Consider the following 14,076-nt stretch of genomic DNA (forward strand, 5'->3'; position numbering starts at 1 on the left):
GGTTTTTATGTGCACTTCTGTAGTTAGTATTTGAGATTTTGGCTTCTGTGTCTTAAATGTCAAATCCCTTCCAGTTTCCAAAAACTGATAGCGCAAGTTTGTACTGATGGCTTTCTTTTTCAACATTAATTTCTATCAATAATAGCAGACACAAGTTGATAGTGCTTGTGCCTCTTTAAGAACATCATTTAAGAAAGTTTTGTAAAAGACAGCCTTGTAACAATATCTGTAGAGTACACAACATAGGCTGAGCTGTGTTTTCCCTCTGAATTATTATAGTTCTACTGAAACCAAACAATGGATTTGGCACAGTGGGGAATTTTGTTTGTGTTTCTGCCTAATTCAGTTAATGAGAGCTACATGTTAATACTGTGAAAGTAATTGTAACATGTTAATTTGGGTAATACAATTCTAGAAAAATCACACTACTTGATTTCGAAGAAAGTAATTGTCTTGTTTCTGGCTGACGTCACATAAACATAATGTGAATTTTCTCTTTCTCTCACTTCTAGCTGTTTAAAAGCGATTCGAGTGCTTCAGAAGAATGGTCATGTCCCAAGTGATCCTGCTCTCTTCAAGTCATATGCAGAATATGGGCACTTCATAGATGTCCGGATAGCAGCATTGGAGGCTGTTGTTGATTACACAAAAGGTACTTTATTAAGTATTTTGACATTTTGTAGCACTTGTGATATAGTAGAAAAACTTAATAGTTAACTTCATTAATATAAAGTTGAAGTAGTGTCCACCAGAAGAGCTTGTGTGATGACAGATGCATTGATAAGAAGCTGAGATTTCTATTAGTGCTTTGTCCCAGAGAATGCAAGTTTTGTGAAGATATGATGGGTGTTGTTTCTCAGTGTCTTGCAAATGGAATCAGATACCCAAGTTCTGAAATAATGGCTGGACAGCACGATGAGTGGTGGTAAGGGATTTTGGTAATCTATTTTTTCACAGTTCATTTTCAGTGATTTTGATTCTGTTATGTTCAGACATAATTGCTAGTCTAAATTCTTGGCTTTTCTTTACCTTCTTGCTAATCTCTTTATTTTGCTTTTTGCATGCCTGTTATGGTTATAAATTTTGGAAATGTGGGTTATTTTAATGATTATTGGCTGATTCTGCTTTGCCACTCCTTGTACATAGCTATGTTTGTGAGATATTTCCATTCTTTTAATATTGCCTTTATTGTAGTTTACTGTTGAAGGTCCTTGAAACCAATGCTGCGTAGCTTTTTAAAAGATCATTTGAAGTTGAAATTCAATCCTGACAGATTTTCTAGGGGCAGTTAGAAATTACAGCTTTGCATAAAGTGAATTTAGTACTACATTAGTGTGTTTATTTGGGTTAGTCTTCCTTGGTTCAGCAGACTTGTGACAGTTCTGGTGTTTGAAGGTTTATCCCTATCAAAGTGGCCAAATCCTTCAGTTCCTCCTCTGTGAACAGACAGGTGATTCTGGGCTTCTGATTATTCTGCCTCAAATTTCATGTTTTCATTTTCAGGGTAATGGGGAGTTTATTTTTTTTCTTTTTGCATGAATTATTTATCTTTTTTTTGTTGTTGTTGTTGTAAGGGCTTTATTACTTCAATCTTACTGCTGTCATTTGGTCCAAAGGCTTCTCCAACTAGATGGGCAATGGGAGGTTTTAAGGCAATTGGATTGTTTGAGTGAATTTATCTGGCGGGATTCAGACATATGCTTACAGACTGAAACCAGCCTGTCATGCAGAAGAACTAGTAACTTCAAGGGAGGGTGAGCGCTGGGTGGCACTCTCGGGCTCAGGCCTCAGTCTTGTGAGTCACCAGGCATTCTGGATCTGTAACCCACTGCACATGTATGATTTGAGTGATACCCAGCTAGAATTCAGAATTCTGCTGGTGCTGTGCATCTCTTTCTCTGTTAGGTTACTTTACTTTGTTCCTCCCTTCATAGAGTGTTAGTGGAAAGATCTGCTGGAGAATGGAAAGCTTACTCATCATCCTGCTTCCTTTAGAACAATCTCCTCACTAAATCATCCCACCCTTTGGAAATACAAACTGATAGAAATAATGTTTTCTCATTAAATTCTTGACCTTTTATGGATGATGTTCCTACTTAATAACTGACTTGGATACGAAACTGTTTGTACTGCAAAGTAATATAGTACATGTTCAAAACAGCGATCAAATGGGTTGCTATATAAGCAAGGTAGGGTAAGTTGCTCAGAATACTCTACATGAAGGTAAAACTTGAATGGTAAAAGGCAGTAGAAAGATTACTTGAAGAATTCAGTGATTGAGCTGAATGTAATTTTTGACTGAGCTCACTGTTAGATCTGGAAATGATGGATTAGAGTGTTACTGTGCCTAACTGCCTTGCCCCTTGCAAATGGCTTTTTCTCTGATGCAGAGGTAGCAGATTCAAGTATCTATCTGCTATAAAATCACTATAATTCACAACACAACCTACCGTCTGACTGGTCATCAGCATCATTTCTCAAATAAAGCCATCCAGCACTGACCACATTAGCTTCTGCTCTTGCTCTAAGACTGGTAAGTTTTTGGTGGAGGGGTAATTCCAGGAGCTCAGTGTGTTGACTGACTTCTGCCGCTGCCCGTAGAAAAGTCTGCAGTGCTTGTCTCACAGAGCCCTAAACCTGGCTTTGGAAGGAGAAAAGATTGGCCACTATTGCCAAGAGGTCTGATTCTCATTCCTGGTTACCTGATTTCCAGTTCATACTGGATGTAAACCAGCAGCTATCAAATGTCTGTAGCTTGTGCCAAAGCTGGATTTTTTTAACAGTTCTTGTAAAGGAAGCTGACAGATTTTGTAATTTCCCTAAAAAACAAAGTCTGTATTTTCTGGGGCAGTGTGGAACTCCCATGTTTTTCTATCAGCTCTCAGGGCAAGAATAGCACTGTCTTTTTTTAAGTTACTTTAAAAGAAATTATTTCTCTGTGGTACTGAATAAGTTGTTTTCTTTGCTGTTAATAGTAAGGCCTTTCTTGAGACACGGTAACTCTGTAAAATGCTAGAGGCGGCATATAAGGACTTGGACACTTGATCTATACTGGCTTGAAGCGAGCAGAGTTTATTAGCTTTTTAAAGTTAGTTTCTGATACTTATGTGACTATTAGTAGTTATATGTATACAATAAAGCAGTTGCATATTTGTAAGAGATAACAACAAACCATTCTAAATAAATATTCATGATTATCTAATCTCCCCATGTTATAGTTTAGTGTCTCAGAGATGCTCTGCTGTAATTGGGAAGTGATATACCATGTGTTGTAATTTGAAAAAAATTCAAGAGGACTTTTGCTTCAGAAAGCTATCACTTCTTTTTATATCTACCAGAAATATGAAAATCTGCACATCTTTCTTTTCCTGCAGTCTTCTCCTAGACAAACTGACAAGGTACAGACAGGATGGGTGGTCTGTGAGATGGGTAGGAAATTGGGTCATGAGCTACACTCAGAGGGTGGCAATCAATGGTTTTTATTCAGGCTGGCAGCCTGGCACAAGTGGGATTCTTCAAGGAACATCTTCATACATGACCTGGATGACAGCATTGAAAGCAGCCTCACCAAATTTGCTGATGACACTAAAACAGATGGTGAAGTGGCTCTCCTTTCTGATGTGTCCATCTTACAGAGACCTGCACAGGCTGGAAGAGAGTGCAGGCAAGAACTGTGTGAAGTTTGAGGACAGGTGGAAGGTCCTGCATCTGGGAAAGGATAACCATAGAGCCCAGTACAGGCTGGATCTGTATGGCTGGGGAACAGTGTCGCTGAAAGGCACCTGGGAGTCAGTAGTGCACCCTGCAGGAATGGAGGCAAATAGGATCCTGGGCTGCATCTGCAGGGACATAACTAGCATAGAGGGGGACATGATCATCCCACTCTACTCAACGCTTGTCAGGTTGTACCTGAAGTACTGTGTCCAGTTCTGGTCCCCACAATCCAAGAAAGACATGGACAGGTTGGAGAGGGTCCAAAGGAGGGCATGAAGATAATCAGAGAGCTGGAGAACCTGCCCTGTGAGGGCAGACTGAAAGAGTTAGATCTTTTCTCCCTGGAGAAGAAAAGGCTTGTGGGGACCTCATTGCAATATTCCCGTACTTAAAGGGAAGCTACAAAGAGAATGGGGAGGGTCTCTCTTCACAAGTAGCCACATAGGGAGGATACATGGCAACAGGTACAGTTTGCACCAGGAGAAGTTTCATCTTGATATAAGAAATAAATTTTTTACAGTGAGAACAATCATTCACTGGAACAACCTGCCCATGGATGTGGTGGAGTATCCATCACTGGAGATTTTCAAGATGCAATTGGACAGGCAGCTACCTAATCTCATCTGGGCTCCCTTTCTCATGAAAGGTTGGACCAGATGATCTTTTGAGATCCCTTCTGACCTGGGCTGGTTTATGATTCTATGATTCTTCTGGCTTTGTTCTGCCCAAGGCTGGATTTAATTTGTCATTGCTCCCCAAAATGTTTCATAGTTGCTGTATAAATTTGAAGAGCAGGTTAAATACATTAGTAGAAAAGCCTTGGAAGTCTAGCAGGCCTAGTTTACGCTACAAGGCAAATAGCAGGGAAGACTGACTTTATGTAAAGCACAAATAAGTTTAAGAAGAAAAAAGGATTTTTTTTTTTTATCACAAAAGTATAATGTTTCTTGGTTCTGTTATCCAGTACTATCAGCCTAAGTGATTAATCTCCTAGATTTCTGATTTTCTAATTGAAAACCATTTTTAAATCCCTTTTGTTAGCAGCTGACATAATTGCAACTTGCTTATGGTTGTAACTCTGTGTGTTTGCCATGTTTTGAGTATTTTTGCTGCATGGTTATACAATATTGTTTTTCCTCCATGCAAAACAAGGTTTGTATTTAGTATTCTAACTGCCTTCTGTCCCAAGCAAGGTAGCTGCCAGGAAAAGCAGCTGTGCATGGTGTTGAGCACAGGCAGTCACTAATCCCTTAGAAGTACATTTTAGGCACAGCTTTTCAAAGATATCTCAGGTTTTTAAGGCAAATCTGAGATTGCAGCTTTGATCTGTATGGATAGAAATTTGCTCTGGCACTATCCAGAACTGTGTCGCTGTGCTCTAAATGGTGCAGCCCAGTTCAGTGCCTCACCAGTGTAACCAATTCTGGTTTGATTGGATTGTAGGAAGGGGAGAACTGACTTGCAAGCGGCCTGCAGAAGACTATCCAGCCATCTTCTAAACAGTACTGTAATTTAGTTTTAATTGCTTGGCTGCTTCCTCCCAGCCCAGGAAGAGATCTTATGTTCTAGTTGTCCAAAGCACTTAAAGAACTTTTATTAGAAATGAAGTGTTCATTCTCATAGTATAATTGAAATAATCACCTTCTCCTTTAAAAGCAACTTAGCCTAGTGAATAACAGGGAAATAATTTGTATTAGAATAGACTGGGCTTGAGAAGCTGTATTTAAAAATTGTTGGCTGAAAACTGACTGAGATCAGAAAGAAAAGTTGAACTGAGGTATTGAGAACTGAAAATACAGTAGGCATGGGGAAGAAAAATACATCGTTAGGACCATAAAATGGAAAGCAAGAGAAATGTTTCTGGAGCTGTCTATACAGGAATGATTAGTATACCCCAAATTCTGATGTAAAGCAAAGCCTAAGCAAGTTCTTCATTGTTTTGAGGAAATGGGAAGAGAATATTGCTGCAAAATGTTACAATTATGCACCTGAGATAAATACTTCATAAAAATTCTTTCATTTTTTCTGTAATCAGTGATCATGATACCCTGTGTTGTTTCCTATTTTGCAATGCTACTCTGACAGTCAGAATTTTATAATGAAATTTAAACTAACAAGCTGATTTTCTTTCCAACAGTGTCAGGCAGCAGTTTTCTAGCAGCATGTGCTAATAACTTTCAAAATACATTTTAATTATAAAGTATACTCATTTTTAAAACTAAGGATAATAATCTTTCATAGATTCCTGTGTATGAGAAATGTATATTCTCTGTTCCCTATAGAAAATATTATACTTTTGATTGTTGAAAGGATATTGGAATGTGTTCATTTTAGGAAACACACAATATCAGGATAATAATTTACTCCATGACTATCAGCTCTAATGGGTGGCTGAGTTCCCTGCTGATAGTCAAGTTGGTTGTTATTGAACAATTGGGGCATGAAAGAGTTTCATGACTGTTTCTATTTCACTGTAAAGTAAACCACCTTTTACTTTGAATTTGCACTATAATTAGTACAATTTTGCTTTAGTTGCAGTGATTCAAGCTCTTTGGATGCTAATTCAGGAACTTGTGATTTACTTGATCAAAATCCTGCCAGTGTATATATATTTATAGGCATTTGACTTTTTTTTCGCAGTTGATAGGAGCTATGAAGAACTACAGTGGCTGCTCACTATGGTTCAGAATGATCCTGTACCCTACATAAGGTTAGTGAGTGAATAAAGAGACAGTATTTTTACTAATGCTGGAACTACTGAGTAAATTCTAGGCCTGGAATTCATGGAATAGATCAAATGCTTAACTGCCTAAAACTTCTTCATAAACCTGCTTTTTTCTGCTAGTTATTTTATATATTATGAATAGAAATGTGTTTTGATGTTTCAACAGTTCACATCCCCCAAATTAATATACTCTGTTCTTATTCTTCCTTATATTATTTTTGTCTTTTATGTTCTACCCCTGTGGTGAAAGTCTCAAGTTAGAGGTAATTTTCTGATCATAAATAAAGTATATAAATCTGATGTTACATACATAAAAGATTGTATGATATTTAGAGAAGACAAAGGTTGAAACATAGCGCACACAATGTTTTGCCAGCAAGGAGTGTAAAGCAATTGTTAGACTGTAGGTGGGGTGAAAGGATAATGGGAAAATACGGTGTAATTTCTAGTATTGCCTGTTTCAACTTTTGTTTTCACCTATGAGTGACTGGATATTTTAGCACATTCATTATATTAATAAATTCTTGAACAGTGAGGTTTATAATAATTGTTTTTCCGTAACACTTTGTTCTTATGGCCACCATTTAAATTCAAAGATTAATTTTAGTTTTACTCTCTATAGGTGATTTCTTAGGAAGATCATAGTTGCAAGATTGTTCTCTATTTTATTTCTCTCATTCTTGTTAATGAAAGTAGACACAGTTAGACTCACTAGAGGAGGCTTAGCTTCAGTCTAGGAAGGAGAATTAATTTGATTTGTATCTTTTTAAAGAGGAGTTTAAATTTTGTATTTAGTGTTATACGTAAACCTCTTCCAAAAAAAAAACAAAATCTGTAAGAATTTTCTTGTTCCAAATGTGTAAGACAGCAAGGGGAAAGCTGGCTAAACATGGAAAATAGTTAAAATAATAAGTAATGAAACAAATAATTATTCATAAAATGTTTCCAAGGCCAAGCTGAGTGGGGAAAATGTATCTGCTTTCAGCTCAGTGTGTAAATATTGTAACTAAACATGGTAAGTGCAGAATATTTGTACACCAGTGGAACTGAAGAGGTGACAGGGATGTGTAGGTCACTGGATTCCTTTCATTTTGTATCAGTTATAAACGTTAAAAGATGAATTGGTGTCAGTATGTTAGGAATTTATTTACCATTGTTTCTCTGTCTTTGTAATTATCAAATCAGTGTGCAAAAAATATTGTTACTGAACAGAAAAACATAATGTAGCTTAAAACTTTGTACCTGTTAAAAGTGATGTTTAGTAACATTCTGCTGCTTTGCACCTTACTTCTTATTTTTAAGTTATATTCCAGATGGTAAATCTGTGTTTGTTCATAGTATGGACAAAAAGAAGAGCTAAAAGCATAACACATCAGTTAAAATTTTGGAAGAAACGCTGTATTTGAAGAAATTTATAAGAATATTGCAAACAAAACAGACTTTATATTCTGAGTGTGTTCATTTGGATTTAATAAAGATTTTTTTAATATTTCTTTTTTAGGCACAAGATTCTGGATATGCTGACTAAGAATCCACCGTTTACCAAGAACATGGAGTCCCCTTTATGTAATGAAGCTTTGGTAGATCAGCTTTGGAAACTGATGAATTCAGGTTGGTTTTTTTTGTTTGGTTGCTGTTTGATTGTTTCGTTATTATTTATTATTGTAAGCTTTTTGAGAAAAGTGTGAGAGACTTGCTTCAGAATATGCCAGGAGCTCTCTTAGTTTTGACAGTTAAAATTGAAAATTCATTCTTGGAAGTTCAGTATCATGTATGTACCTCCAGAACTCTCTCAGCAACACAGGGTACCAAACCTTGGATTTCATTCTTTTGTCTGCTGCCATAGTGCTTTGATGTGCTTAGGCATAGGATGAGTCTTTGACCCAGATGTTCAAAGCAAATATTTCCTTGTTACCTTTTTCTTTGTAGTTTGCTTTAGATTAAATAGTCTCTCTTTGTCCTCTTTTACTAAACTTGAGAGAATATGAGGGGATAACATTTGTATAGATAATTTAAGTGAGAGTTTTAGAAGTGTATTATAAACCTGAGACTCAATTTGCCTTCTGTGATTAGGAAAGATCCTAATGAGAGAAGGGCTTACATCTTTACCATTGACCTGTTTTTCATTACTGAAGCAGTTTTATCCAGTCCTGACAAACTGCCCTTTAACATCTGGCACATTACTACAAAGATTACATATAAATGGTTATATAGCTTTTTTTAGGTCATTGAAAGCTGTCTGCTCTCTATGTATCATTATTTTTAGTGTTTAAAAGTTTACAGCTATGCTCCAGGGTTGAAGTGGGGAGACTGCTAATAGTTGACTTTCATAGGATTTGCCAAGTGTCAGGCACAGAAAATAAACAATTTTGATGTTCCCATCAGAGAGTTTGTTTTTCCTTTTTTTGGAGAGAAGAGTATGTGCAGTGTTATTTCAACCCTTACCTCTTTTTGCAAGTAACAAGTAGAGTATACATTCTTATTATGATTCATGGGGCTTTAAGTACTTAAATTTCTATGTATCAGGATGACATAATGTTTCAATTTATTTTCTGTAAAGGATAACCGTACCATTCCAGGATGCCTTGAAAAAATGTTTGTTAATATGAGACAAGTTAGTAGCCAGGTTTAAAGCTGCGTGATTCCAGAATAGTGAGTTGCTTTTATATAACATAAACACAAGCAATAGAAAACAGACTCTGATTGATAGATGTAATCTTTTTGTTTCTTCAGTGTTAATCTGCATTAAATTGGTAATGCTCACAAGCTCCAAAAATTGCAGAGAAATTCAGCAACTAATTGTATTCAAGCTTAGCTGTTCTGCTGGAAAAGGAGAGAGGCGGTGCATGGGAATTGATAATATCATTTTAAGATGTACTAGTTTAGGAAGTTGAGTAAATTGTTTATTGATAAAATATTAAATAGTTCTAAAATTAATATTTGTGAATGTGTCATTCTTTGGAGAGTATTTTAGTGTTAGAAATGTCCAGATTGATGTTCATGTTGCTTACACTTGTAACTGGGAAAGCATGTGTAAAGCCAAGCTTACTTTAGCCCCATGAAACTTAGTATTAACAGGGGTAGATCTTTTAATTTTATTTTGTGCCACATCTTTCACTGCCACATTAACATGGCAGTTGGCACATATGTGTCTTGTTTACCAGATATAGTTCTGTTCCTGTTGCAGAACAATATGTTCAATAAAATTGCAATTAGTTGAGAGCTGGGCTGAGTTAACACCAGAATTGCTGTATTTGCAGCGTTGCACCAGATGTTCGACGTCTTTCTGTTGCGGCTGGTGCCAAATGTGCTTTGACCATTTGTGTATGAAGATACAAAAGCATTACAGTTTGCCTTGAAAAACAAAATCAATGAAGCGTTGCTTTGCACAGTAAGAATACGTATCTCCAGTATGAATATAAATGAAAGGATTGAGTATCCAGTGAAATACATGGCATGATAGCGACATCAAAAAGCACGTTATCGTTGCTGGCTTGTGTTCTCTAGCAGTGCTGTTTCCAGAGGCTACCCATCTGAGTCATGCTTAAGGCTCTACTACATTTCATGGAATACATATGCAAGTGTGACTAAATCCGTTGATGTAGAAAACCGGTTTGGTAACAAAAAGTTCTATTTAATTGTCCAATAGTAAAATTGAAACTTTAAAAATAAAAACATATGGGTGTGCTTATTTTTCTTTAATTTTTCCTTACGTTATTATAGCACTTGGTTTCCCAGTCTTGTTCTACTAAAAATGTCTACTTTACAACCCAAGCAACTCAAAGCCTTCCTTTTAAACAGGATGTCGCAGGTGAGTTTGGCTCAATAAGAGGCAGGAATAATGAGGGAAATGTATCTTAAGCACAGAAAATGACACATGCTGGTGGATCCAGAAGACTTAAACAATTTTACTTGTGGGGCAGGAGAAGATTGTATCTCTGTTTTAACAATAATCTCTTTTGTATTTCAGGAACTTCACATGACTGGAGATTACGATGTGGTGCTGTGGACCTCTACTTCACACTTTTTGGCCTCAGCAGACCGTCTTGTTTACCATTACCAGAGCTTGGACTAGTTCTTAATCTGAAAGAAAAGAAGGCTGTACTTAATCCAACGATTATCCCTGAATCAGTTGCAAATAATCAGGAACCTGTGAACAGTACTAGCAATCACGGGCAGTCAGTAGGATTTCAGAACACCGTAAGCACAAGCCGTCTGCATATATCCCATTCAGCTGGCTCTGAGTCCTTGCACTGGTTGCTGATTTAATTTCATATTGTGTCCAAGCTTCTCATGCTTTACCTAAGCTACCTTCATACCTTATTAGTCTTTATTCTTTTTGCTTGAAAAGCTGGCATATACCATAACTTTTCTGACTTTTCTAAACGGTTTTGCATAGCGTATGCAAGCTTTTTACTTGTTTTGTTTTGTTTTCTAGTTGCATAATTTCTGTTCTTTATAAAACTTCCCTTTTCTATATTGCTAATGAGACATGAAGTGATTCACAGAAATGTTTGATGCTGTGATAAAAACTTTTTTTCATTAGACTAAGAATATTGCTTACAGGCAAGTTATGCAATTTTCCAAACCAAAACCTTTTATCAGTAAATGTATGACATCCTAAAATATATAGATATACCTCTTTTTAAACAACTTTAAGAGATGTGAAAGTTGGAACTTTAACACATCTTCATTGAAAGCTTGAACCTGACTAGTACTGTGCTCTGAAGGATTTGTAACAACTTCTGAAAAATCTCATACATTAAGTTCATATCTTTCTGGCTTCGGAGGCTTCAGTTGTAACAGATAGTCCATTGTGTCGTTAGAAAGTAGACCTTATCAGCTATTCAAGTCATACTTAAGAATAACTGCCACTGCTGCAAGACTAATTCTTTTTGTTGGACAAACATAATTGATGGGGAAAAAGCTCAACAGACATGGAAATAATGAGTAATTTTCGTAACAGTTTCAAAAACTACATTTGATTGAAACTGCTTAGGAGTAAATCCTGAAAGAGAATGTGAACATGTGGTTAGCATGTTTGAAACTCTTTCTATTCTTTGAATGGGATGGTTTACTGCCCCATAGTTTCTAAATTGTTTTTATTCAGAAGTTTACTGAGACTGCAAACTGTCACAGTACCTTGCGGTCTGTTTCCAGTAGGGGGAGAAAATGATGATGAAGTGAAATATCATTTAGAGCTATACTGCGTATTTACAGAACATATAATGAGCCCTCATTTGCTGCACCTAAACATCAGAATTAAATACCAGGAGGCATTTTGTTGGCAGATTTTTAGGCTGTGGTTCAGTGAACATCCAAACTTCTTTTGCAGACAGACTACCTTAATAAAAAAATTTCCTCTTAACCCTTCTTTTTCCTATAGTGTCATCTCCCTTGTGCTGGCACAGTTGTTGTTGCTGCATAGTGAGCTGGATCAGGGGAGAATCTGGTTGAAAAATAGCCTTTTTATGAACAGTTATTTCTTGCTGTGTCAGTTTACCGGTCTAGTTCATCATGTAGTTATACAAATGCTTGTGGCAGCCCAGGACAGAAATGTGTGAGGAAGGTGAAGAGGCTGCTTCTTCTGTCAGCAGTACTGTCTTACTCTAGTCTGAAAATACAACGTTAGTATAAGCCTCAGTTCACACTTCATCCCTTGTATCTTCTTCCATGCGTATCTCTGTTCTCCTACCCCTTACTTTAAGGTGACCATTTTCACTGTAACTGATTTTCCTTGAGAAAAAAGAAGAAAAAAAGAACCAGTAACACGAAGTAAAGGTGCTTCTCACATCAGCCAAAGCTTATCCAAAAGTGTTTCACAACAGCAGTATGTTGGTTTAAATAATAGGAATGAGAAAAGGGAAATGCATATTAGAGGGGAAAAAAGTAATGACAGGTGATAGAATACATGAGGTTAACTAGATTCTTTAAAGCAGACTGTATATCCTGAGAGCAAAAACACACTAAAATCAGTAATGATAGACTCGTGACACTGAATTCGCTGAGGTTACCCACTTCAGAAAATTGAATTTTAATTGTTCAGGGCAGCAGTTTGTGGGGCTGGAGTGCCCTTTGTAGCACAGAGGAAGAGCAGTTCAGTGGAGCAGCGTGTGCCCTTGAGAGTCTATGTTATCTAGTTTTTAGTGGGCTTTTAATTATGTTTGCTTTTGTGAGTGCTTTATTTTTCCTTCTCTATTTCATATGTTGGATTTGTTGGAACTCCTGTCTCCTGTTTTAATGACTATATGTATAACTTAGTACATTCTCCTGCTATTTTTATATTCCTTTGTCCCTGTTTGATAATCTAAGCAGTAATTTACAAAAGAGTTTAACTCTTTTTAATAAATATCGTAGTGAAATCAAAAATACCCAAACCCAAACAAACTAAATTGTAAGCATTCAATATGATTCGTATTCAACAAAGTAAGCGTTAGCTTTAAAAGCTAACTAAAAGAAGTTTTAGCTAAATCCCATGTGTAGATCAGAGGCTATCACAGTTTTTCAACTGCGATTTGGACTGAGGAAAGTCTGCGAGGCACAGATTCATAGAAAGACTATTCAGAGGCAGCAGACGTTGTTGCACACCAACAGTACCATGATTGTGAGGAGGGACAGAAAAGATGCCAATGCTAGATATGCAGAGGGAGCAGGGATAGAAGTAAAGAGAAACTATGTTTGTTGGAAAGGTTGGCACAAATCCATACAGGGTTTTAGAAAATACTTTTTGCCAGGACTACAGGGAAAACTTTGTTCAAGTCACCCACTTTTCTCAGAAGTGTTTTCAGCTATCAGGTCTCTTTTAGGCTGAAACATGGCTCTTGCTATCTTCTAATTTTGGTCTTTTAATGCTGCTTCAGGAGGATGATCATCTTATTAAGGAAACAGCATCCAGCATTTCTGGTCATCAGCAGGGGGTGAAGAGGAAGGCTGATATGCCACTCGGGTCTCCATTGGAGCCAGGGCAAATACTAGAGAAGAATGAAGACAGTAAAGTCAAACTCAAAATCAGAGTAAGAAATGGAAATTCAACTTGCACAATATGTAGGGTATTCAGAGTAAGAGCAGCGGCTTCTGCTGATTTCCCTTAAAGCTGTGTTCAAACAAAAGGCACGTTGTGTATATATGTACAGTAGTTGTTACGCTTACTTTGGCAAAATCATTTCCCATCAGATTCTTTTTTGGCTGGCAAGAACTGAAGTTGACAGTTCATGCTCTTGTTCACACAGCTTCACAGTGTATTACAAAGAAGAAAAGACGCTGACCTTTTTTAATTTTATTGAATTTTTATTCCTTTGCAGTGGTAGATATCACTTCCTTTCCCTCTCACCCCCAGTTTACATCAAAAATAAAATGTTTTAAGTTCGATTTAGCGATATTCCTATGAATTACGAGCATCTCATTTTTTTCCTGATACCTTAGTTCTCAAACTCTCAAGAAGAAGAGGAAATTGATATGGACACAGTTCACGACAGTCAAGCCTTTATTTACCATCATTTGAACATGTTGGAGAGACCATCCACGCCAGGTACGAGTAAATTGATTGGCAAAATTATAATTTGAATTTTTCAACTCTTTCCATTGTGGGGGTGGGTTTGTTACTGTTTGTTCCCATACACAGAATGCTGGTACGTGTT

At 36.8% G+C, this 14,076-nt stretch overlaps 1 protein-coding gene across 2 annotated transcripts in view; it reads left to right on the forward strand.

Moving 5' to 3' along the window:
- Nucleotides 1–14,076, forward strand: part of TAF2 (TATA-box binding protein associated factor 2) — a 59,272-nt gene that overhangs the window by 35,443 nt on the left and 9,753 nt on the right. The window contains exons 20-25 of one of the 2 annotated variants that reach the window (XM_071803835.1): nucleotides 513–652; nucleotides 6,355–6,424; nucleotides 7,941–8,050; nucleotides 10,410–10,639; nucleotides 13,300–13,452; nucleotides 13,862–13,967. In XM_071803835.1, coding sequence (XP_071659936.1) covers nucleotides 513–652; nucleotides 6,355–6,424; nucleotides 7,941–8,050; nucleotides 10,410–10,639; nucleotides 13,300–13,452; nucleotides 13,862–13,967 — 809 coding nt within the window. The remainder of the gene's footprint in view (nucleotides 1–512; nucleotides 653–6,354; nucleotides 6,425–7,940; nucleotides 8,051–10,409; nucleotides 10,640–13,299; nucleotides 13,453–13,861; nucleotides 13,968–14,076) is intronic. The other variant, XM_071803836.1, reaches the window with a different exon arrangement.

Source organism: Patagioenas fasciata, chromosome 2 (assembly GCF_037038585.1).
Source record: "Patagioenas fasciata isolate bPatFas1 chromosome 2, bPatFas1.hap1, whole genome shotgun sequence".
NCBI classification, from domain to species: Eukaryota; Metazoa; Chordata; class Aves; order Columbiformes; family Columbidae; genus Patagioenas; species Patagioenas fasciata.